General features: G+C 40.0%; 1 protein-coding gene across 4 annotated transcripts in view; it reads left to right on the top strand.

Annotated features, from left to right (window-relative positions):
• The first annotated feature begins 528 nt into the window (after positions 1-528).
• Positions 529-25,583, top strand: part of gria3.S (glutamate receptor, ionotropic, AMPA 3 S homeolog) — a 227,520-nt gene continuing 202,465 nt past the window's right edge. For 3 of the 4 annotated variants that reach the window (XM_041574732.1, XM_041574731.1, XM_041574734.1), the window contains exons 1-2: positions 530-1,607; positions 5,241-5,399. In XM_041574732.1, the coding sequence (XP_041430666.1) occupies positions 1,517-1,607; positions 5,241-5,399 (250 nt within the window). In that variant the 5' untranslated portion in view covers positions 530-1,516. Of the gene's footprint in view, positions 1,608-5,240; positions 5,400-25,583 lie in introns of all 4 variants that reach the window. The other variant, XM_041574733.1, reaches the window with a different exon arrangement.

Raw genomic sequence — 25,583 nt, 5'->3', positions numbered from 1 at the left:
TGAAGTGTTGTGTGTGGGAGCCAGAGGGAGTGTGTATGGAGGCCAGCCATCAGGGGGGGACAGGGGGGAGAGTTGTAGGGGGCCCCGAGGGTAAGGGGGGCCTGGCCACGCCACACTTACTTGATTAACTGGGCCCCCCATGTTTCTGAGAGCTGCTGACTTCGGGAAGGCATGGACGTTTAAGGGGCCCTGGCCACCAATTTTCTTATAATGTGTGTGGGGGGGGGCCCTGACCACCAATTTTGGCCACCATTTTTTTTCTCATGTGGGGTCCTAGCCACCAATATTTTTTAATGGGGGGGGCCCTGGCCACAAATGTTTTTTTATGGGGGGCCCTGACCACCAATATCTTTTAATTTTTTATTAACAGTGGAAACCCTAGCCACCAATATTTTTTTTGTTTTTGTTTTTTTCTGTGTGGTGGGGAGGGCGGACCTGTAGGTGGGGCTTGCAGTGGGCGCAGCTCAGGGGGCCCAGGAAATTTTGTCTTATGGGGCCCTGCAATTTCTGATGGCGGTCCTGTGTGTATGTATATGTGGGTTGTGTGAGTGACAGAGATGTGTTGTGTTATTCCGGTATGTGTCTGTGAAGATATCTGTGTGTGTAAAACAAAGACCAATATTGTGTTTGTGTGTGTGACAAAAAGAGAAAGTGTGACAGTGTTTTCCTGTATATATGTGTTTGTGTGACAGAGAGAGTTGCATGTTAGTGAGTTAGTGTGTTAGTGTGCATGTGACAAAAAAATACGTTGTATGTGTTAGATGTGTGTGTGTGCGACACAGAAAGCGAGAGGTTTTGTGCAAGTGTGTATCAGCCCGGTGTGTATAGATATGTGTACATGAGAGAGAGGGGGCAAGCTGTTATATGAGCGTGTGTGTGTATGTTGAATGTGAGCTCCCAGCTCTTGAGGATAAAATTGCTTATCTTGCCCTTTTGTGTCGCCTTAGCTGCCCCCCTCCCCAGTACTTGTGGAAATGCAGCCCCTGAGCTGTAGTTGGGGGGGAGAGACAGGGACATAGTGACATGTCCCCGGCTGAGCTGCGCAATGAATGGGTTAGCCCGTGTTCCACGTGAGCCTGATGTGCTCCTACTGATTGTATCTCGCTGTAGACAAATGCAGAGCTTGTGCTTTGCAGTCTTATCGGGGCTGCAGTGAAGCCGAGCTGAATGATGCTGCTTTAATTCAGCGTCACACCAAGTTTCATCAATAACCCCCTACCGTCCAATTGGAAGACTCTTTTTTTCACAAGATTTTTTTCCTTCCTCTTCTCCCTTCCTTTCTGGTTTTCCTCCGGCACCATCGGGGGGAAAGTACCCCGGCTTTCTATAGTAAGGAGAAGAAGGAGCGCTTGTACTGGGATCCGAGGCGCCCAGCGGCCAATGGAACTGTCCAGGGTTCTGTAAAGAGAGAGGAGGGAGCGGGGCAAGGGAAAAGCAGAGCCTTTCACTCCAGACCCCGGGCGGCGGCAGCGGCGGGCTCAGTTTCGTTTTAGAAATTGAATTGGCAAAGCTGGGCATGGGGCAAAACGAGGTGCAGACTGTCTTCCTCCTGCTGCTGGGCATTGTGGGCGACAGCTGTGGAGGGTTTCCCAACACTATCAATATCGGTAAGTAGCAAATGCACCCAGATACCCCAGAGCAGAAGCAGTAGCGCAAGCCTGCCCGGTCCTGCATTGTGTATTTGTATTATGGTACAGGCATCTGGGTGTATTGCTGGTAGTATTGCTCGCCTGTCTTTATAACCTAACCTAATTTTAGGTGTGGGATCACATTAGACCCGAGTAGCGAGTACAACTTTTTCTGTTATTGTAAAAGGGGCAACAATAACGAAAAGGAATAACTATTTTCCTTATAGTGCTTGTTGGTATAAAATCAGGATGCATGCAAAGCAAAGGGGCACATGATGGCAGAAGTGTGTGTGTGGGGGGGGGGGGGTCGGCGCCTGTCCCCAGCCTGGGATGCAGAGTTCTTCTTTAGGGGCCGATTATGGTAGCGCACACTGCGGGAAAGTTCCTAGACCTCCCAGTGGATCCTGGGTGGATGGGCAGGAAAGCGCCGGTACTGTTGCTATCCGCATTGTGCTCATCTTGGGGTAGGGCGATGCGAGAAGGAGAGGTGTCTGTCTGCGCGCAGTGCTGCAGAGGTTGTGTTCCCCAAAGTGATTTTCACAACCTGTCGGTGCAAAATAACATATAGTGTTGTATTATTGTTTCCCCGCAGTATTACTATCTCCCATATCATAGGGCTGCTGTTGGGGATTCTCAGTGGCTGCTGTCTGCACTGCTCCTGGGGTTCAAGGAACCAATGGTAAACCTACCAACTCCCGACCCATGGCTTTAGCTTGACAGTCAAATTAAAATCATTAAAATGACCTCACCCATAACCCTTCACACACACACCGCCATCTTAAGGGGGTGATGTCTGACCTACAATGTGGGTACTGAATGTATGTCCTCTATGCCAATACTGTAAATATATAAGTAGCAAATAATACACTGATTCAGTATTAGGAGATAAAAGCATGCACCCCTTTAAGATGATGCATCCTGTTGCAGTTTGCCTTTCCTTAAATGATAAAGTAATGATGAAACATATGTACCTGCAGCTGGAAGTGAATAAAATACAGTTCAGATCCATTACTTCCAGCCCCTGCCCAACAGAAGTTTGCACTCCTGCAAAAACTTTATTGCCCTAGCTTTACAGTGCTTTTGGCACAGCAATTCAATGAGCATTGCTAAGCACAAAATCAGGAAACACTGGAGCCTCTGGAGCTGTTCACATTAACTCAGAATCAATCAGCCTTCAGCCATTCAGCTGTTATGGTACAACAACTCCCAGCCTCCCACTTCCAGCAGAGCTGGCAAGAGAATGCTGGGAGAATGGGAGTCATCGTTCTCTGGTAACCACAGTGTCTATCCCTGAACTAGTGTAAACTGCAGTACTTAGATCGTGGAGCTATAGAATGCCGCTACTCTATCTTGCATAATGACCAGTTGCAAGGATTAATGCATCACTATATGAAACCATGGCATCACGAAGAACTTGTAGTAAAATATCAGTGAAATTGCATATTGCTTGGGATTTTAAAAATTTCTGTGCTTGGAATCACCGCTATATTTATCATTTCTGTAGATCCTGCAAGTAATCACTGCTTTGCCAAAAAAGTTCCACTTTCCAATCTGAGCTCAACAAACTGTGTGCTCATGCTGTATAACTTTAGGGTGAAGTTTGCACCCTGTCCATTACAATAACAGTAATTCTGTTACACATTTCAGAATATAATTTGTCTAATTTGTTTGTTGACCCATAATTCCCATGTTAGAAGAGAAGACCCCCTTTTGGTTAAAGTGGACCCGTCACCCAGACACAAAAATCTGTATAATAAAAGTCCTTTTCAAATTAAACATGAAATCCAATTTTGATTTTTTATTAAAGCATTCATAACTGTTGTAAACTCATTTAAAAATCTCAGCTGTCAATCAAATATTGTCTGCCCCACCTCTATGCCTAGGCATAGAGGCGGGGCAGACAACTGCTTTCACTTTCCATTCAGCACTTTCTAGATGTCACTGCTCTCCCCACATTCCCCCGTTCTCTTCACCGTTTAATTGTGTAGCCAGGGCATGGGGATGGACTTCAGGTCCCCTATTCTGGTGCACAAACAAGATTCTGAGATGATACAAGGCTTGTCTTAATAACAGTGTCCACAAAATGGCTCCTGCCTGCTTGTTATAATTATGAATTCCCAGACTGAAGGAAACAAGATTCTAATAATTTATATAGTGTAATTAAAGTTCATTTTGCTTGACTAATGTGATAAAATAGGATTTTGAATAATTTTTTTGGGTGACGGGTCCACTTTAAGGACAGATGCTTGTTGTGATTACTTGGATAATGAAATAAAAAGGACAAATGTGTGTTCTTTATTTGTTTAAAGACTGGCGTCTGAGGGGGGCCTATAGGACTAGGGCAGGGGTCCCCAACCTTTTTTTACCCGTGAGCCACATTCAAATGTAAAAGGAGTTGGGGAGCAATGCAAGCATGAAAAAGTCCATTAAGGTGCCAAATAAGGGCTCTGATTGGCTACTTGGTAGCCCCTAATGAACTGGCAGTCTACAGGAGGCTCTAATTGGCACTATACTTAGATTTTATGCAACCAAAACTTGCTTCCAAGCCTGGCATTCAAAAATTAGCAACTGCTTTAAAGGACACGGAGAGCAACATCTAAGGGGTTGAAGAGCAACATGTTGCTCACAAGCTACTGGTTGGGGATCACTGGACTAGGGGATGAAATTATTAAAGGAAGAATAACATTGTGATATCCTCACATGACCTATTTTTTTAATGTATTTCGGGAAAGTACAGAGTACAGAGTCTCATCCCAAGGTACTTGTAATTGTTTTAGGAAGTTTTAATTTCATCTGCTAATTCCATTGAGCAGAGCCGGGCCAACCCGGCCAGGCGCCCTAGGCAACCTGGCCGGGAACGGCGCCGGCTTAGTGTGCGCCGGCGCACATGCGAGAAACTACGCGCCGGCACGCGTGCGAAACTACGCGCAAGCGCATTTAAAACAGAAATTACCGACGCCAGTTAGGGAGACAGGACCGGACACGGGGTAGGCGACAGAGCAGGTACGTGTCTGGCGCTCCCTCAGCTTTGAGCCCTAGGCACGTGCCTACTCTGCCTACCCCTAGTTCCGGGCCTGCCATTGAGATTTCATGCAGTTAATCGACATCCAATTAGCTGCATGTCAACGTGGATAGTGGAGGGATATATTTCTTTTTGTAGATGGGGGGGTGATTATTGGGAATCGGGGAGGTATTTGCTATGTGAACGTCAGCAGGCAGGAGAAAATAGGTGCCTTTTCACCTCTTTAGATAACCCAGCACAATTCTATTCAGCCACATCTTGAGCACTGCTGACTTTCTTTGCCCTTGTTTTTCCTTCTGGGAGCTGGAGAAGAACTGAAGTCAGCAAACTGCATTAAAAAGGAACACGGCAGATATCACAGGGATGTGCACTGCTTGGGCTTAGCCTGTTCCCTAACCATTTCACTGCTGTAAGAAAAGCAAATTCCATGTATTCTGGTCCATTTACATACATCCATTCCTTACTATGGCAAAATGTAATTAAGCTCCCATGTTTTCTATTGGCCTTCACATACAATCTGACATGCAGCAAAAGTGAACAGACCTTGCATTCTGCTACAACTTGTGCATAACTGTCTTTATTATTTTCAGGTGGACTTTTCATGAGAAATACAATACAAGAGCACAGTGCTTTTTTATTTGCTGTGCAGCTGCACAACACCAACCAAAACAACACAGAGAGGCCGTTTCAGCTGTTCCACCATGTAGACCATCTAGATTCATCCAACAGTTTCTCTGTGACCAATGCATGTGAGTAACACCAAAGAAACAATCTATTTTAATACACAAAGCATATTTCTCTGTGCAATGCCTGCAATTTATTTTATCAAACCAGAAGTCCTGATTTATAGGACCTGGTGTCTGCTGACATATGTAAGTCTTTTCCCTGCAAACTCCTATTCAATCTCAAGACAATATGGATTCCATATTGGGTAACTTGGGACAGAGACCCCTACAAGATGAACCTAAATACGGTTCTAAATAAAAATAGTGTTTGTAGAAATAGTGCAGAGGTTTCGAAAGAGCCAAGTGTAAATGCCCCATCAAGTTGCCATGGAATTGGAATTTTTAGATCAAATATCAGACAGAAAAAGGGGAATTCCTGCGCCCAGCATTCCCAGTAAAGGACATGACAGAGGATACCTGTAGCGGTAGTTTGCATGTTTGAAATCTGTGTGCTAAATAATTCATTACGGTAGTAGGTTATGCTTACGATTGGGAATACCATTTTGGTCATGAACATACAGTGGTAAATATAAACTTTATGCAGAGAGATCTAAATTATGTCACTTTCACCTGTACCCAGAATTACAAACTTCAGCCAATTACAATGCAGTGATACCCATGTAGCCGCAGATGCACCACTATGTGCATCACATAACATGAATTGGTCATGATCACTGATATGAGGGTATTTTAGAGAATAAGAAATACTGTACTGTTTATTTATTTAAAAAAAGGGTTTGCTCCAAAATGTGCTGTTTTTTGTAATAGCTGCATGTTTTTAGACAGAGCAAACTTGCTAAAATGTTAAAGGGGTTTTATAGTGGAAATAAGAAAGAGTTGATGGATATTTTTCCATAGAAGAAACCTTCAGGGCCAAATTACAGATAGATGCTAGTTCCCAAGCATTCTGGATAATAGATCCTATACACATTTTTCTACAAAATATAAAAGGGAAAGGTTGAAACAATGAATTAAAATAACATGATAACAAATGAATAGCTGGCAAAGACACGCAGCCATTCCATAGTGGGGGGAAATGCAGTTTTTCACATTTGGGATATGTACACACATTTGCTACATAAATGTTTTATTCCCTTTGCTGGTCACAATTCAATAGAATATGCTGATGAGCATACTAAATCTAAGGAATTCCAAGACATCATCATTTTATGGTGATATTTAATGAGTTCTTCTCTGCAGTGCCTGAGTCATTACTATGGGCCACATGAAATAATAAATATTCCTAGGAAATTGATGTGTGAAGTGTTGCTGAACACATCCCCGAGGTACAACTTTATATTATGGTTTATATTACATAACTCTTTAAGATCTTCATACTTTCACAGTCCTCTTCATTGCTGGAATTACTAATCAATGTTGTCCAGGGCGAAGTTTATTGCCCACAGTCAGATGTCTGCAGATGCTAATACTGCTTTGTAAACAAACACAACAGATCTTTGTAGATAAAATACAAAAGAGACTTGGAAGATTGCTTCAAGGTTTCAGAAGCACAATGATAAAAGTTCTAGGGCAGCAAAAAATATCTGAGTTTGTTGCTTTCCAATGCATACGGCAGGTAGACAGGGTTTTGTGTGCACTCAAGTTTTAGCTGAGTGCACACTCAATATACCTGAAAGGTATATTGTTTTTCAGATAGAAAGCTTACTGATGCTTCTTACTGTGAATAGGTGCTTCTCTTCCACCAGTAACTAGAAAACTTTCAGTTTTGTAGTGTGCAACACTGAGGGAAGTTTGGTTTGATAACCCTTGTGGTGCAGATTAATCTTATTTTATTCTGTGTATAGGACAGGTATATCTAGATTTGTTAAGGTCTAACAAACATCAACATAAGAGTTTGTACATCATATTAAATCTATATAAAGTACCAATATGGGATTCGCTATCCAGAAACCTGTAAACCATAAAATTCCAAATAAAGGGACAACCATCTTTCATGGACTCCATTTTAATCAAATAATTCAAAGAAACTTTGTCTCTGTGATAATAAAACAGTACCTTGTACTTGATACCGACTAAGATATAATTAATCCTTATTGGAGGCAAAACAATCCTTTTGCGTTTATTTCGTGTTTAAATGATCTTAATATTCCAGATAAGGGCTCTATGCGTAATTTGGATCTCCATATTATTTTTATTTTTTTTTACTATATAAATACATGTTAATAAAAAATAAATAATATGGAGATCCAAATTAAGCATAGAGCCCTTTATCTGGAATACCCCAGGTTCCAAACATTGTGGACAACAGGTTCCAAACATTGTAAATAACAGGTCTCATACATGTAGTAGTAATTTTTTAATCTATTGTGATAGAACATATTGTAACATTTAACAAACACTTTCTAATCATTTATTAAATGATGGACTCTCAACATTATTCTCACTGTTATCTAGAGTTAAATTCTAGAGACTTCAGTTTGGCACACCAGCTTTTAAAATGTAAACCTAGCTAATCAGAATATTTCTGTATAGACATATGCTTGTGAATACTGGCAATACCCTGACCTAACAAGGTAAGGGTATAGCCAGGGCCTTCAAGGGCCTGTGTCTAGGAGGGGCGCCCCTCGTAGTGATGTGTGGGCCAGACGGATAACCCTGCTCTCTCCGACTTTACACTGCTGGCTTCCGACCCTCGGTTTTCTGGGTGCGAGCCTGCCCGCCCTACTCCTTTTGTGACATAATTGGCTGGCCAGCAAGGGTCTATTAGGAAGGCGGGTGTTTGCGGATCAGGTGGTGCTGGTCCTAGTTGGCTGCCAGTCGAGTTTTCTAGACCTCATTAATCAGGTTATGACAGGAATTAAAGGACAAGGAAATTCTAAAATAGAATAAGGCTAGAAATGCTGTATTTTGTATACTAAACATAAGCATGAACTTACTGCACCACAAAGGCTAATCAAACAAATGATTTATGCTTTCAAAGTTGGCCACAGGGGGTTGTCATCTTGTAACTTTGTTAAACATCTTTGCCTGACCCTGCACATGCTCAGTGTGGTCTGGGCTGCATATATATATATGTCACTGGGCGACTAATCTCCCGAGCAGCAGCGTGTGTCTCTGCCCTAAGGGCCCTTATACGGTTTTATCTTTGGCTCTTCAGATCAGATTTAGTTGAAAGGAGCTGTGTTTTTGTGCTGTGCTATTGCAGTGCATTTCACTCGATCTTCACAGCCTCTGCAGTGTCAGCTCATTAGCACCCAGATCTCATATCCCCTCTCTGCACTGTCATTGCAAAAATTGCTGTTGTACACCTATACAGTCTTCTGTGCTCTCAAATTACGCTCTGTTTGCAAGTCACATTAAGGGGGGGGGGAATAGAAAAATAAATGTAACCTTGGGGTTATTTTTTCTGGAATACGGCTGAGAAAGAAGCAGCGCAAATCCTATTTGGATCATTAACTCTGGGGAGACAGATTAGTGAGTGGGTAAAAACTGTAGCTACCAGAATGACTGCTTTCATCCAAAAAAAATAAAAGAGCTGGCAATGAATCCAAACACTTTAGGGCAGGTTTAGACAGAGCTGCCTTCGTCACCTTTGTCTTAATTGTGAATTTAGTGCTAGGCTGGTGGGGAAGATGGAAAATCTAAGTTAAACTCATTTAGTTCTTCAAAACGATTGCAGACCTAATATATGCCGCAGTTAATTTCAGGGCATCATTTCTGTGAAATCATTGTGGTTTATAAAAGAAGGGCTATAATAAACATTGAAGTGAATATAAGTGGATTCTCCCTTGCTTTTAACCCTTAAAACACTACAGATCTAAATCAGAAATACTGACACTTTAAATTTGACATTCCTGGAGTTTGTTCGACACTATAAGAAAACTCGTTGCTCATCAACACTTGCTAACTATGCTTGCCTTTGCTTTAAGGGGGTTATTTATTAAAAAATTCAAGTTTTTTTTACTATAAAATCCAAATTTTTAGTGAAGAAATGTATTATACCCCGAGGCTGCAAAAAGTCTGAATCTGAGAATCCACCAGCTCATACCTGGCGAGGTTGTATATAAGTCAATGTGAGAGGTCGCTATCCTATTTGGAAGTTTTTGTGGTCTACGCTGGATTTAGCCCGAAAATTTAAGTATTTTGGGCTTTTTGGGCAAAAATCTTCAAAAAATCTAGCAATTCCGGAAAAAAATCTGAAAATAAACTTACGATTTGGATTTTTGCTAAATTTTATCGAGTTTTTTCCTGATAAAATCGTGATTTTATTAATAAATAAGGTCAAATCGTGGATTCTAGTTTGGTTGGACTTTTTTCATTTAAAAAAATCAGATAAATTTGGATTTTGATGAATAACCTCCCAAGAGTTAAATACTCAAAAGCCACATATACCTCAAATGTACAGTTTTGGTATTAAAATATAGCAAGATCACGGTTTGGAAAAAGACTTATTTGGTTTACATTATGGCACAGGTATAGGATCTGTTATCTGGAAACCAGTCATCTGGAAAGGTCATATCCAACATAGTCCATAATAATCAAATCATATTTTTTAAATGATGTTCTTATTCCCTGTTATAAGAAGACAGTACCTTGTACATGATTGAAACTAATATATAATTATTCCTGATTGGAGGAAAATAATCCTATTGGGGTTAATTAATGTTTAAATTATTTTTAGTAGTCTTAAGGTATAGAAATCTAAATTATGGAAAGATCCCTTATCCGGAAAACCCCAGGCCCAAAGCATTCTTGATAATAGCTTCCATGCTTATCTGCAGTTGCTTAGCCCTGGTCCATAATGAGGGCTCATACAGGTATGTATCAACAATAGACACACTTTATTATACCAACAATTAAAAATACACACACCATTAAAATGACATACAAAAGTGATAAATAGAAGACCCCCTCATATTTCTATAGTCCTATGTACCAGGGTACAAGAAGAATCAAAGATTTCCCTAAAAGATTAACCAATTAAACACCCCTTGGGCTGCCTCCTGGGTCCCCAGGCAAAATGTGCATCAGGGTTGTTTGGTTATAGGTAAGAAACCCCTCACTTTAATGTGTCCAACGGGGGGCCTTGAGATCCACTTTGGTTAGTTAGCTCTTAATCTTATTGGAGATTTGCATAGTTTTGTGATGTTGTGGGAATGGGGATTCCATTTTTGGAGATTATTTTTACTTTAACCCTTTATGTTTCCCATTAAGAGTAGTAGGGACTGGGAAGATAAGTGGCATAGTGGGATCTGCAAATGTGAAAGAAACCCTATTTCACAATATTAAGCAAACAAGCCTATCTTTATATATCTTTATAGGGGGCACAAGTTGCAGACTTAACCCCTTGTTTTCTTTATGGCTCCCATTCTCCAGAAATAAAGTTACATTGTTTTTCCTGTAAGACTAGGAAAGGGAAATCACCCATGCGATTTAAAATAATAGGGCTTTGGTGGTTAGTTTCCCACAATTACAAAAATATTGCTATATATTACAACATTCTATATATGACATCCAGCACTGATCCTGTCGAAGGAGCTGCCTGAGGCAATGCCGTCCCCCCTCGCCGGCTTACCTGTCGGGAGGGGAGGCAGGAACACTAGCGCCGAGAGCGCTATTGCACTCTCTCGCAATAGTACAGCCAAATTTCCGGAAACTCGGCTCTTAAAGGTGCAAGAGTGGCTTTTTGCCGCCCCTGGAATCCTCTCTGGCGCTGCCGCCTGAGGCGAGCGTCTCCGCTCGCCTCATTGGCGGAGCGCCCCTGATGACATCTATATAATAGTTTCAAACTTTGTGAACACAAAGTATTAGAGATAATTGGCAACTACTTTAAGGTTGGCCATAGACGCAAAGATCCGATCGTACGAATCGAGGATTCGTACAATATTCGGACCGTGTGTGGAGAGTCCCGGCATTTTTCGTCTGGCGGAGATCGGTCGTTTGTTCGATTGGGCAGGTTAGAAGATCCATACAGAGCTCTCTTTCAGGCCATATTCAGGTCTAACCAAATGAAATTTTTAAACCATCCCAATCTGGTATCTGTCAGGGAGACCTTAGTATCGACTCAACATATGGGTCAATACGCTGCCATCTCAGCTGGGAGTCATAGGGGCAAATTCACTTAAGGGCGAATTTTCAACTGCGAAGGCTCCGCCACACTTTGCAGCGCATACGCTAATTCACTAAAATGCGAAGTTGTTTCTCTGCAGCCGAATGCTGATGAAGTTTCGCTAGCGTTAATTCTTCAGCCTGAGCATTTCCTAGCGAACTTTCACTAACATTCATTTCTGCCTAGCTAAACTTCATTAGTACTCTTACGCTTAGGGCAATTTGAAAAGGGCGGGTACATAGGTTTTATAAATGTCTTTATTAGAGATGTTGGTGCAAATGCTTGAAGTGGCCACTTATTATTAAAAATGTACAAGGAAGCAAAATAAAGACAAAAGAGATTCTCTATTGTCCTAGACATGAGTCCACCCTAAAACAAATGTGGTATGCCCCTCAAGTTGTAAAAAAAAAAGTAAAACAAAAATGTTTAATAGTTACAAGTTTTAAAAACAATCCTGCTTTAAAATATGAAAAAAATCAACTTTCCGGCATACAGGACATTATGTCACTGACATAAGATTAAGAAGGTTGTAGCTTCATCTGATCAGTTTGCCAGGTCTATGCCGACGAAGGAAACTCTGGCGAAAGAGGTAACTTTCTGTAAAATTTGCACTTTTGTAAATTTGCGGAGTAACAATCATTCACTTGAGACAAAATGCACCTGTTGAAAGGCCGGGAAACTGCACTAGCTACAGTCTCTTTCTCTAGCGAATTGTTGTCTACGCCTGTTAGTGAATTAGTAATGTCCCTGCTGATGGATTTCTGGTGAAGTTAGTGACTGCCACTTTGCCCTTTAGTAAATCTGGTCTTCTATGTTGACGTAGGTTCTAAAATGCATATTATTATATATAATTATATAAAACCAAGATGCATACTATACAAACATTTGGCTAAACCAAACATTTTCCTTGTGTGTGCTCATGATAGTGGGATGGATAACATTGAAATGATGATGCCATTGACAGCAGTTGCATTACACAGTCTGACCGAGGGCCTTATACAATTGGAGGGCCAAATATGGCTCATGAGCCTCCAGTTGGATCTCTGCTATATGTTTTCCTTGTAAACCAAGACTTATCATACAGGAATCCACCTACTGCACACTTTATATTGATATAATCATCGGTTGGTTGATTGATAAATTAAACCTGGGTGAGTAGTAGGGTTGTTGTTGGTTCTCTTATATGAAATGGGTTCTATATACAAAGTTAAATGACAGTAGTGTGAATGATCTCCCTCAACATCCTGGGGAATTGACCTGAAAAAAAATTATTAACATACTGTTTTAAGAGTAACAGGCTCAGGTCTGCAGAAATCATAATGTTTGCCATCCCTTTGTCATTTTTGTTGGTAGAGATTAGCACTACTTGATCCCGTTGCCTTATGTTGGAAGCAAGTCAAGGGTGCATGAGTTTTACTTTCCCTCGAACCAGCAATGTTTGATTTTTGTCTGTCTGGATATATGAGACCACATGGGTATATGAGACCCTTTGTCATTTTTTGTTGGTATAGATTAGCACTACTTGATCCCTTTGCCTTATGTTGGAAGCAAGTCAAGGGTGCATGAGTTTTACTTTCCCTCGAACCAGCAATGTTTGATTTTTGTCTATCTGGATATCTGAGACCACAGTGACATCCAGCTACAATGAAAGTCAATAGATGTGAGTGCCACCGTTCCAATCCATAATATTTCTCAGGCACTTTTTTTAAAATCATTCATTGGTCAACAGATGCCATCATTCATTTGTTTTGTGAGCAAAGGGATTCTGGGAGCCACAGTTCAAAAGCAACACCAGCCCCATGTGTTGCCTCTCTGCAATTTAATAAAGAGCTAGTCATGCCTTACAAGTGTTAAGCTGGCCATAGATGCAAAGATCCGATCATACGAATCATCATACGATCGGACTTTCCCATCTCCCGACCCGCCACTAACCATTCAGATCAAAGTCTTACCAGTCAGATTAGTTAAAGAACAGATCAGCAATGTTCTGCCCCTGACAGCAATCGTACGATATCTATGTCCAACCAAAGCTAGTGGCAGTCTCCCACTTAAAATCGTACTATCGGCAATACACGCAGAGATATTATCGGCAGCCGACAGAAATTTTCTAACCTGTCCGATCGACCAAACGACCAATCTCCGCCAGACGAAAAATGTCGGGACTCTCCACAAACGGTCCGAATATCGTACAAATCCTCGATTCGTTCGATCAGATCTTTGCGTCTATGGCCAGCTTTAGTGTGAAAGACTCCATTTCACAAATATAATTAACCCAATGCAATTCCTGGTACATATTGTAGATTCTCAGGAACTTTTTTATGCCGTACATTATTTATCAAAGTTGAAAGTCGAGTCAGAGTAATCACTGGCGAAGGAATTAAACATGGTTTTCAGTACAGAATTAAACCTGAAATGTAGGCTATTATACTTTCCATGAATGATTTCTATAATGCTATATTTGTACCCTAGCTGTGGATTATTTGCTTGTATTAAGAAGACCAATAATTTAAAAAAAAATCCATTCCCCATACGCAAATGTGACTTTGCTCAAGGAACACATCCAATTTCATCTTCCGTTTCATTACTAAATATGCAGCATTGCGTCCCACTGGAGGCATATTCTATAGATCTATCTTTAGGTGCAGAGGCATTTTTCACTTGGAGGCCAATTTCTTTCTCCTCTTTTGCCATTTTGTCTCCTGTGGACAAGTTGTTTCTTATTTGCATTAACACAGTTTGGGCCAGAAGGGTTCGTTATATATAGCACTGCATGTTCATATTTCAGATTACAGCAGCAATCATTTATACAGATGCAGCCACTTTGGTTTGTCTGTTTGACACAGAATAACTAAACACAGATATCCCATTTATCTCATTTAACACAGAAAACTGTGTCACAACATCCCATCTAATTAAAGCATTCACCATTGTGAACAATGGTGCTTTGGTATGCTAATGAAAAGGTTAAATGCATTAAATGAGTTAAGATAACTTTAGATAACACAGTTTCTTCAATTAACTCTGAGTCATGACGCATTTAACTCACAAATCCAAGTGGCTTCATCTGTATGTGTAAAAAGAAAAATAAGGCTGATAGACTTTAGTGCTTTTATTTCTTTCAGAAATCACTTTTCAAGTTACATTGGGTTACATTGATGAATTTGTTTTTTTGTCGCTGCATCTTTAAAGGAGTTGTAGTGAGTGATATTCTGGGACAATTTGCAATAGGTTTTCATTTTTTATTATTTTTGGCTTTTGAACTGTTAAGCTTGTCATTCAGTAGCTCTCCAGTTTGCAATTTCAATAATCCAGTTGCTGGGGTCCAAATACCTAGCAACCATACATTGATTTGGATAAGAGACTGGAATGTGAATAGAAGAGGGCCTGAAAAGAGAGTTGAGTAATATAAAGAAACAATAACAATAAATGTGTAGCCTTACAGTGCATTTGTTTTTCAGACAGTGACCCCCATTTGAAAGCTGGAAAAATTCAAAAAATGAAGGCCATTGGAAAGTTAATTAACCATTCTATAACTTATTAAAAGTTTTAAAGGTGGATGTAAAGACCAAAATTAATTGGTGCTGTATTTTTATATTTGGACTGCAATAGTTGGAGTCCTGCATCAGGTTGGGTAAAAGTAGTGAGGATTCATCAGAAAACCTCCATGATAAAAAAAAAGATAGCATGCCTCTTTTGGCCTGATTAAGTTTGAGAAAAAGCAGATGCTTGGGTAATCAGGTCTGGGGTGGATCTCTGCAGGGCCAGATTTACATAGAGGGCGCCCCTAGGCCCGCTGCCCTTCGTCACCCCCATCTCACCTCTTCATTTGTGCACATGCACAAATTTTCATCATCAAGTCGAGAGCACTGGGAATTGGCACATGGGAAATTAAAAAAACTTTTGTATCTCATGATCAGCTCCAGAGCTTCCGAATCAATGCGGGTGGGGTTGGACTTCATGCCGCCCCCTAAAATCCTGCCTCCCTAGGACCAGGCCTTGGTGGCCTTTCCACAAATCCGGGCCTGGATCTCTGCTTGGTGGATTCAGGTTTGGTGTGGGTTTGATGAACTAGACCTGCAGCACTCTAGCTGGAACTTTTCAAAAACTATGGATACAGTGGAAAAAAAGCTTCTTTGTAGACTAAAGCAAGAGACAAAAGCAAACATTAAAATTTATTTTTAAATTTTCTATTTGTGTAGTTGAAAACCAAAAGGGCTGAACTCAGTGGGGCTCATGTATATATAAATATAAAATTACCCATAAACAAATGTTTATTTAGTCAATGCTTCAATGATTCAGTTCTGCCAGGGACCTCTCTCTTTCTCTCTCTCTATAAACATCAGATGCAAATAAATGCGCCAGACAACAGAGGATGTAAATAAAGGGGTATAAAAAAAAAGTACAAATTTAAACATTTCAGATGACATCTGCCCCCTTTTAGTCAGTGATGTAGTACACAAGTGTAAACCCCAACCCGATAATCCTCAAATACCCATGAAACTTCACCCCCCCAAACATGTCCTTGGTGTCTGACGTCAGATGTAAATATGCGTGACGTCACTGATCATTTCGTTTCATGGAAAGGCAACCATCACCATATTGCCAATTAATAAGTGGAAAAAGGCACCATCTTGCCAACCAATCCACGGTCGCCATTTTGCCAACCGAGAGCTGCCATCTTGTGAACCAATCCTCTTAAGTTACAGCTATATAGCTCTACCACACTGCTCTTTTAAAATGCGGCGGGAGAAATCTAGTGACTCATTATAACTCTGAAAGCTGCATTATATATGAAAATTAACAACAAATACATATATCTGACACAAGAGAAGTGATAATATACATCAAGATATAGTTAAGACAAACATGATACTTCCAGTAAATAGGTTTTTCAGTGTATGGTGGTCCATTCTGTCTTGTGTGCAAAAAATCCCTTTCAATCCTAGAGACACCCTTAAAAAGATAATACAACTGTAATAAAGACTCAACATGGGGGTCTAGTGGGGGGACGGCAGGGACGCCCGCCGCACAAATCTTCAGCCGGTACCTTAGGGGGCACACCTCCTTGGCATTTAAAGACGCAGGTGCGCTGACGTATGACGTCAGCGCGCAATGGCGCAAAATTTAAAAGTACTTAAAGGTACATTTTACATGCCCGTTATAGGAGTTTGTTCCTGGTGCTATTTGAGACTTGTGCTATTTTGTTTGAACCTGTTTGATTCCTGTTGTGACCCCTGCCTATCTATTTGACAATCCTGACTTCTGAATCCTGACCCTTGCCTGATTACCGACCTTGATTTTGCTTAACCCCTCTGATTGACATCCTGGTTTAACCCTTGCCTGCCTGACTACGTTTATTCTCTGCCTACCCGGCCTGATCTGACCTATTGCCTAAACTCCTTGTACTACGACCTTCTGCCCAAAGACTTTGCATACCGTTGTGCCCCCTTTGCCTGGTCAGAACTTTTCGCCTTGCACCTCTCGTTATAAGACCTGGTAGCATCTGAGTAGCTGAGGGCTCCTCCCGAGGCCAAAGGCGGCTGCTACAGGCTTAAGTACGAGCAAAGACCAGGGTGCTTGGCATGTGTTCTGACTTTAGGGTGCCAATCGTTGCAACATTGATACAACATTTTTTCCGGATGATGTTCATGTTGAGTCACATGACTAAAGAAAGTTTGCACTGGCCAAAAATTCCAGGAAGTGTTTCATCTAATTCGTGAGTGACTTCTATTTTGTGTAAACAAAGGGGAGCATGGTGTATTCTGTGCACAAATGTGTTATGGATAAACTTATTTGATTTCAAATTCCCACAATGTTACTGTTTTGGCCCTGGAGAAACAAAATGGCACAGTATAGAAACACTATCATTCCTAATTGTTGAAAACTGACCTTCCAGCGGCTGCTCATAAGTCATATCAAATTCAATGAGCATGTTTATATATCTTTAATAGAGAAGCAACGTAATTGTGAGCTTCATAAATGATATATTTTATTGGAATTAGGGATATACAATTAATGTTATAAAGGGATACCAATAACATGCTTAACTATTAGCATTTAATTTGGTAAAGCTTGTGAACCATTGGATGATTCCAGCTGATTTGCATCTATATTGTTCCTTCCCAGAGCACTTGCACACCCAGCAGAGAATGCTAGGTCTCAGAGCTATCATGGGTCACCTTCTGACTAAAGTTGCTGTGGCTCGTGGTGTGCAGCCTTACAACTTTCCAGTCTTACTTCCCCACAAAATTCTATAGCTGAGAGATTTTTCTGCACTTTATTGCCTAGGCTTTCTTCAAAATCAAGTGCTTTTTATGTTAGGCAGGCTAGTAAGGGCAAAGAATTATTAGCATCATATTCAGCTTTGTAAGTGGCAGACTCAGCCAACTTGAGAAACTGTATTTAAGCCATTATACAGTGACTGCTCTCTTTTGCTTCATTAACAGGCCTGCTAAACTATCACTTTCTTTTTCACTTTGAAAATGATTCTTTCCATTTCATACACAGTAAAGAAAGAAACACAAATGAGAGAGAGAGAGAGAGAGAGAGAGAGAGAGAATTCTGCACTGAAATCCTTTTCTCAAAAGAGCAAACAGATTTTTTGATATTCAATTTTGAAATCTGACATGGGGCTAGACATATTGTCAATTTCCCAGCTGCCCCAAGTCATGTGACTTGTGCCTGCACTTTAGGAGAGAAATGCTTTCTGGCAGGCTGCTGTTTTTCCTTCTTAATGTAACTGAATGTGTCTCAGTGAGACATGGGTTTTTACTATTGAGTGTTGTTCTTAGATCTAACAGGCAGCTGTTATCTTGTTACCTTCCCATTGTTCTTTTGTTTGGCTGCTGGGGGGAAAAAGGGAGGGGGGTGATATCACTCCAACTTGCAGTACAGTAGTAAAGAGTGACTGAAGTTTATCAGAGCACAAGTCACATGACCAGGGGCAGCTGGGAAATTGACAATATGTCTAGCCCCATGTCAGCTTTCAAAATTGAATATAAAAAATACTGTTTGCTCTTTTGAGAAAGGGATTCAGTGCAAAATTCTGCTGGAGCAGCACTATTAACTGATTCATTTTGAGAAAAAAAAAATTCCCATGACAGTATTCCCTTAAGGGGCATATTTATTATGCTGTGTAAAATGAAATTCACTGAAAAAACTATATAAAAAGCTGTGTAAGATATCGCATTGTATAGACAATTTTACTGAGGTTTGTCACTGTTATTTTATATTTTACAGAAAGTTTGTTGGCTTAGCTTGTCCTTGTCATACTGTCAGGCGGACCAGGACATCACCTATAGGCATCTGTTGTGTTATAATGATATAAGATTGAGCCAGAAGTGAGTATAGTGTAGCAGTCCAGTGGCATGGCGTGGCATCACTCACTCAGCCTATGACTAAGTGCACCATGCAGGCACAAACATGACTGTTTGTTTATTCTATGTTAAAGGGTGTTGGAATCTTTTAATAATAATACAAAATTGTACAGTATCTATTAACTAAGGTCCTAATTGTGCTAGCTCCCTTAGGTTTGATATCATAAACAGTCTGTGGCACTGATACTTTAGCTCTATAAAGTCTAATATACTGTATATTTACTATTTTAGCCCTGCATCTTAACTTTACCTGCAAAATTACAAAACGTTGAAACAAAATGCATTGCTGTGGTTTGAAGTCTAGAAGAAATCTTGGTTAAGCTGTAAACTGCAAATATATTTTATTCTATATAAACTTTATTAATCTATTTGTTTATATACTACTACCTCAATTCAGGTTATCTGATGAAATAAATAACAAGAGCAATCACTAATAATGAACAAATCTTTTCCAAAAATTCGCGAAAAATTCACAAAATGCATTGAAGTCAATAGGTGTTTTTACACGCAACTTTCTTTTACACATGCAACAATTTTTCTTACTCAAGATGCAGTCAATGGGCTTTTTTTTCTCATGGCGACTTTTTTTGTACTAATGCATTAAAGTCAATGGCGTTTTTTCTTATGCCGACTTTTTTTCCTAATGCATTAAAGACAATGGGCATTTTTTCTTATGGAGATTTTTTTGTCCTAATGCATTAAAGTGAATGGGTGTTTTTTCTTATGGGCGTTTTTTCTTGAGGATGTTTTTTTGCACGTAGAAAAATTTGGAATTTCGACGAAAATTCATGGCTGTCGAATAAATTCACTCATCACTAGCAAACACATTTATCACCTGATACAGTTACAGAACACGTGACCAGGTACAGTCATGTACATGTTAACTAGCCAATAGGATATTTATTTTTTTCTTTGATAGGAGACACTGACTTCCATTATTTCTCTTATCCCCATATGATAGAAATAGGTGAGCTGGTTGTCTGGAAGCTCTAAGTAGTTGGAATTGACTATATCATTTGGAAGCAGACCAAGACCAAGACCTTAATCTCACACATAATTGAATGCTTCCACCCCCCCCCCGTGTGTTCTGACCCCAGAGTTGTTCTTCATCAACTCTTATCCTCTGCTCCATTCCTATTTTTCTTCTAAAATATGAGAAGCAACTTACCAGATACAGATTAAAATGGGTGCTCTTATACTCATCTCTGGATTTTTTATCCATGAGGGGTGCCTTCCCAAATGAGCACCCCTTATGCTCTTGCAGCCCACATCCATCGATTGTCACATCACCTGTAAACTTTACTATATAATGTGTACCTCCTTATCTGCACGCCTGAAACACAAACAATTAAAGGAGAATTAAACCCTAAACACTAATATGGTTAAAAATGCCATATTTTACATCCTGGACTTATTGCACTAGTCTAAAGTTTCATCTTGTCAATAGCAACAATGACCCAGGACTTCAAACTTGTCACTGGTGTTCACCATCTTGGAAAGTGTTGAGAAGTTAAGCTTAGGGGTGGTTGCAAATTATCAAGCAGAAAATGAGGTTTGTTTGTAATATAAGCTGATGCTGCAGGGCTGATTATAAAATTCTGATGCTAATTGAACAGTTTTCTGTGCTGCCATCTAGTAATTATCTGTATGAATTACTAATCAGCTTTATATTGTGACATTTATATTCTGTTGGTACTGTATATTGTGAGTAGGTCCCATAGCTCAGTATGTGACAGCAGTACAAAGCATGTGCAGGGAATCGGCAGAAAAGATGGGGAGCTATTTGGGCATCTTTGGGGGCACAGATCTTCTATGCTAAAGGAATGTGGTTGCCTTTGGCTGATAAACAAGCCCAAAACATAATGTAAAACATTTCTACCCTACTTCTTTAGTTATTTAGGCATTAGTTCTCCTTTAAAGAAAGTATTGGGCTCACATAACTCACCATTTCTGATTAATCAAACACTGCTTATTCCAGGTGAAGTGAGGATGGAATAGTATGGGTAAAAATAAAACCAAAATTATTAATTTATCGTTCCTTCAAGCCAAAATAAAAAAATTAAAAACATAAATCACATTTTTTGTTGGACTAATGTGTATATTACATATTTAAATTGATAATATCACTTAAAATATGAATTAGGCCTGTCAGTCACCTATTTCTACCCTCCTCCTGTGGGTCACAGGTTAGTCAATGACATGGTAAAAAATCCCCATAAGACTAAGGACTAACCTTAAGACAATAGAGCCCACACATCATTTGCACAAATGAGACAGTGATTCCAATAACATTGTTCTCACAGCTCTCCAGAATCAATTGATCTAATAAAAAACAGGAACAATATTCAACCGTCCATCAACTGGACTGTGTTCTTGTCCATTTATCCAAGGGCTGGTCTAAAACTGAACTAAGCTCTCTTAGAACCCGGGGGTGTATGCCATCAGGCCCTGGAGCCTTGTTTACATTAATTTGTATTAAAGCTTTTTGAATCATATCCTGAGTCAGCCACTGACTAGATTGAGCTGAACCATTCGTGCAGTTATAAAGTGAGCCTGTGAACCCAGTCTCCTCTATTGTATACACTGAAGAAAATAACTGATTTAACACGTTTGCCTTTTCTGTATCTGTTACAAACATACTGGTACCATTATTTAATGGAGCAACACTCTCAACCTGCATCTTTTTACTATTAATATATTTAAAAAACTTTTTAGGGTTAGTTTTCACCTCCACCGCAATTAACTCTTCATTTCTTTTCTTAGCCTTCCGGATTGCTGATTTACAACATTTATTACAGTGTTTATATTCATTAAATGCAGCTTCTGTCTCTACAGATTTGTAGTTTTTAAATGCCTTTCTCTTCTTTCCCATTAACTTCTTTACTTCTGTATTAAGCCACACAGGATGATTCTTAGAGCTTCTATGTTTAGTCCTTAAGGGAATAAATTGAGAACAGTAATGATTTAATATAATTTTAAAGGACAACCATTTCTGTTCTGTGTTTTTAGCTGAAAACCTAATGCCTCAATCAATGCTCTGTAGGGCAGCCCTCAAGGCACTAAAATTAGCTTTTTTTTTTGGTTTTTGTTGCCCCAGTATATTTTTGTTTTTTGCACCAGACATTAAAACTTTAAAAGATATAACATTATGGTCACTATTACCCAGGGGTTCAATGACTTGCACATTTGCTATAAGTTCTGGGTCATTTGAGATCACTAAATCAAGAATAACATTTTTTCTGGTAGGCTCCTCAACAACCTGTGCTAAAAAATTGTCGTGCAATAAGTTTATAAACTTGTTCCCATTAACTGATCTAGCAGTACCGTTGCTCCAGTCAATATCTGGGTAATTAAAATCCCCCATTATCATTACTTTACCTAAACTAGCAGCCTTTTCTATTTGCATTAGGAGCTTTGTCTCTTCCTCCTCACTAACATTAGGGGGTCTATAGCATACTCCTACAATTAATTTGCTGGATTCTTTACAATTGGTGAAGAACTCCACCCATACGACTTCTGCCCCCTCATTTTCTAACATAACCTCCTCCTTTATATGAGCTTTTAAATCCTGTCTAACATACAGACATACCCCTCCTCCTTTTCTATTGCCTCTATCCCTCTGAAACAAAGTATAGCCACTGATATTTACTGCCCAGTCATGCGACTCATTCAGCCATGTTTCGGCCACACCAATCACATCATATTTTCCTTCCAACACCAGCAGCTCCAGCTCTCCCATTTTACCAGTCAGACTTCTTGCATTTGTAAACATACATTTAATACTGGTACCATATTCAACATATGACATGTGGTCCTCCCTATCCTTAACAGTATCCCCAGCCAAATCTCCTCCCCCATTTTCCCTTTCTTTGCCCACTATCTCATCTAACCTGTCTTCCACTGAATCTTTTACTGAACCCTCCCCCACACCTAGTTTAAAATCTCCTCCAACCCTCTAGCCATCTTCTCTCCCAAAACAGCTGGCCCATCATCATTGAAGTGCAGCCCATCCCTAGCAAAGAGCCTGTAGCCGACTGAAAAATCAGCCCAATTCTCCAAAAACCCAAAACCCTCCTCCCTATGGATTGGAGAAAAGCTGATGTTCCAATATTTAAAAAGGGATTACGATCTCAGCCAGGCAATTATAGGCCAGTAAACTTGACATCTGTGGTGGGCAAATTATTTCAAGGCTTGTTAAGGGATCACATTCAAAATTTTGTCCTAATGAATGGCATTATGAGCAACAATCAGCATGGCTTTATGAAGGATAGGTCATGTCAGACAAATTTGATTGCATTTTATGATGAGGTAAGTAAGATTCTGGACAGTGGGAGGGCAGTAGATGTGATATATTTGGATTTTGCCAAAGCGTTTGATACTGTGCCTCACAAACGACTGCTTTCTAAACTAAGGTCTGTTGGGCTTAATGAAGTCGTTTGCACGTGGATAGGAAACTGGCTTCAGGATCGGGTACAGAGGGTGGTTGTTAATGGGACATTCTCTACTTGGAGTAAGGTTCTTAGTGGAGTCCCCAAGGGCTCATTATTGGGTCCACTTTTATTTAACTTGTTCATTAATGACTTAGGGGAGGGTGTTGTAAGTAATGTATCAGTGTTTGCAGATGACACAAAATTATCCAGCCCAATTAATTCCATCCAGGATGTGGCATCCTTGCAACATGATCTTGACAAACTGGCAATCTGGGCAGCTAAATGGCAAATGAGATTCAATGTTGATAAATGTAAAGTCATGCACCTGGGATGTAAAAATATCCAAGCCACTTATACCCTTAATGGGACTGCACTAGGCAAATCCATTATGGAAAAAGACCTTTGAGTCCTTGTAGATGATAAACTTGGCTGTAGCAAGCAATGCCAGTCGGCAGCATCAAGGGCAAATAAGGTCTTGAGCTGTATTAAAAGGGGCATAGAGTCAAGGGAGGAGGGGGTCATTCTTCCACTGTATAGAGCACTTGTAAGGCCCCATCTAGAATATGCCGTACAGTTTTGGTCTCCATCACTCAAACAGGACATTATTGTATTAGAGAGGGTACAGAGAAGGGCAACTAAACTGGTTAAAGGTATTGAAAATCTTAGCTATGAGGAAAGACTGGCCAAATCGGGGATGTTCACGCTGGAGAAGAGGTGCTTAAGGGGTGATATGATGACTATGTATAAATATATAAGGGGATCATATAATAATCTCTCTAATGCTTTATTTACCAGTAGGTCTTTCCAGCTGACACGAGGTCACCCATTCCGATTAGAAGAAAAGAGGTTCCGCCTAAATATTCGGAAGGGGTTTTTTACAGTGAGAGCTGTGAAGATGTGGAATTCTCTCCCTGAATCAGTTGTACAGGCTGATACATTAGATAGCTTTAAGAAGGGGTTGGATGGCTTTTTAGCAAGTAAGGGAATACAGGGTTATGGGAAATAGCTCATAGTCCAAGTTGATCCAGGGACTAGTCCGATTGCCATTTTGGAGTCAGGAAGGAATTTTACCCCCTCTAAGGCAAATTGGAGAGGCTTCAGATGGGTTTTTTGCCTTCCTCTGGATCAACTGGCAGATAGGTAGTTAATAAAAAAAAAAAGGGTTGAACTCGATGGACATGTGTCTTTTTTCAACCTTACTTACTATGTTACTATGTTACTATGTTACCCACCACATCTGCAGCGGCAGTTTTTTCAGTTCCCCTAAGTCTTTTGACCCTGTTGGTAGCAAGGACACAAAGTAGTAGTGTAATTCCACCTCATGTCAAGCTAAGTTAAGCACCACTATGTTCTGCGGGATGAATGTGCATATACAAAGCAGACAAATATTAGGTCTATATTTCTTTTTTAGGAGGAGCTAGCATGTAGTAGAGTTTTCCAGTTATTTGATCGATCCAAAAGCTGTGGAAACCTCTCCCAAGTTTCATCAGAGAGAGACTGTGCATTTATTTATTGAGCAGCTATGTGTATTGGATGGATTTCTGGATTTCTGTTGACCTTAGCCCAGTGACAAAGCTTGGGTCTGAAGCACACAACGGCAATAAGCTTTTTAGAGAAAATTCAGCATTTCAAAAAATGTGTTAATCCTTCAATCAAGTCAAAGATATACGTCTTTTGCAGGCTCTAAACCTTGTTCAGTTAATGCGGATAGATCTGGAAGGAGGAATGATTATTTTCTATAATTAAATACAAGATGACAATGAGAGTTATAAAACGAGTGCTGTGGGCCTGTGTTGTGAACATGTACAAATATGGGACAGATAAACCTCTCAAATAATATGGGCAGAGGTTGAAACAAAAAAAAAAAACAATTACAATTTAACAGAAACATTTCAGGCTCCAAATAAACAAACTAATGGACTACAGAAGAGAAAGTTAAACATATAAAATGGTAAGGAAACAAATATTAAGAAGGATAGCTGAATAATATATACATTTAATATATACAGTATATTATTGCACTATAAGGTTCTAATGTAGAGCTTATAATTGTGCACACAAGTCATGGGCAAATGTGCCTCAGTGCATTAACCTATAACAGCTAATCGGATATATTTGTTGCTTATTGTGACTGGTCCTCTGGGATAGAGTTATTTATCCCAGTGGTAATAAATAAGCTTTTGTAGTTTGTGAAGCTGATCGTCTTTATTCTGATCCCCAAGAGACATTGGGATACAGTAGGCAACATCACAAGTAGGTAACATAGGAATCAAGCTCAGGCACTCCACATTCAGAATTAATTGGTGTAGCCCAGTAAAGACAGTAGTGATTA

The sequence above is a fragment of the Xenopus laevis genome, chromosome 8S, assembly GCF_017654675.1.
Source record: "Xenopus laevis strain J_2021 chromosome 8S, Xenopus_laevis_v10.1, whole genome shotgun sequence".
In the NCBI taxonomy this organism is placed as follows: domain Eukaryota; kingdom Metazoa; phylum Chordata; class Amphibia; order Anura; family Pipidae; genus Xenopus; species Xenopus laevis.
Note: the sequence above shows the minus strand (reverse complement) of the source record. Positions and strands in the feature narration are given on the sequence as shown.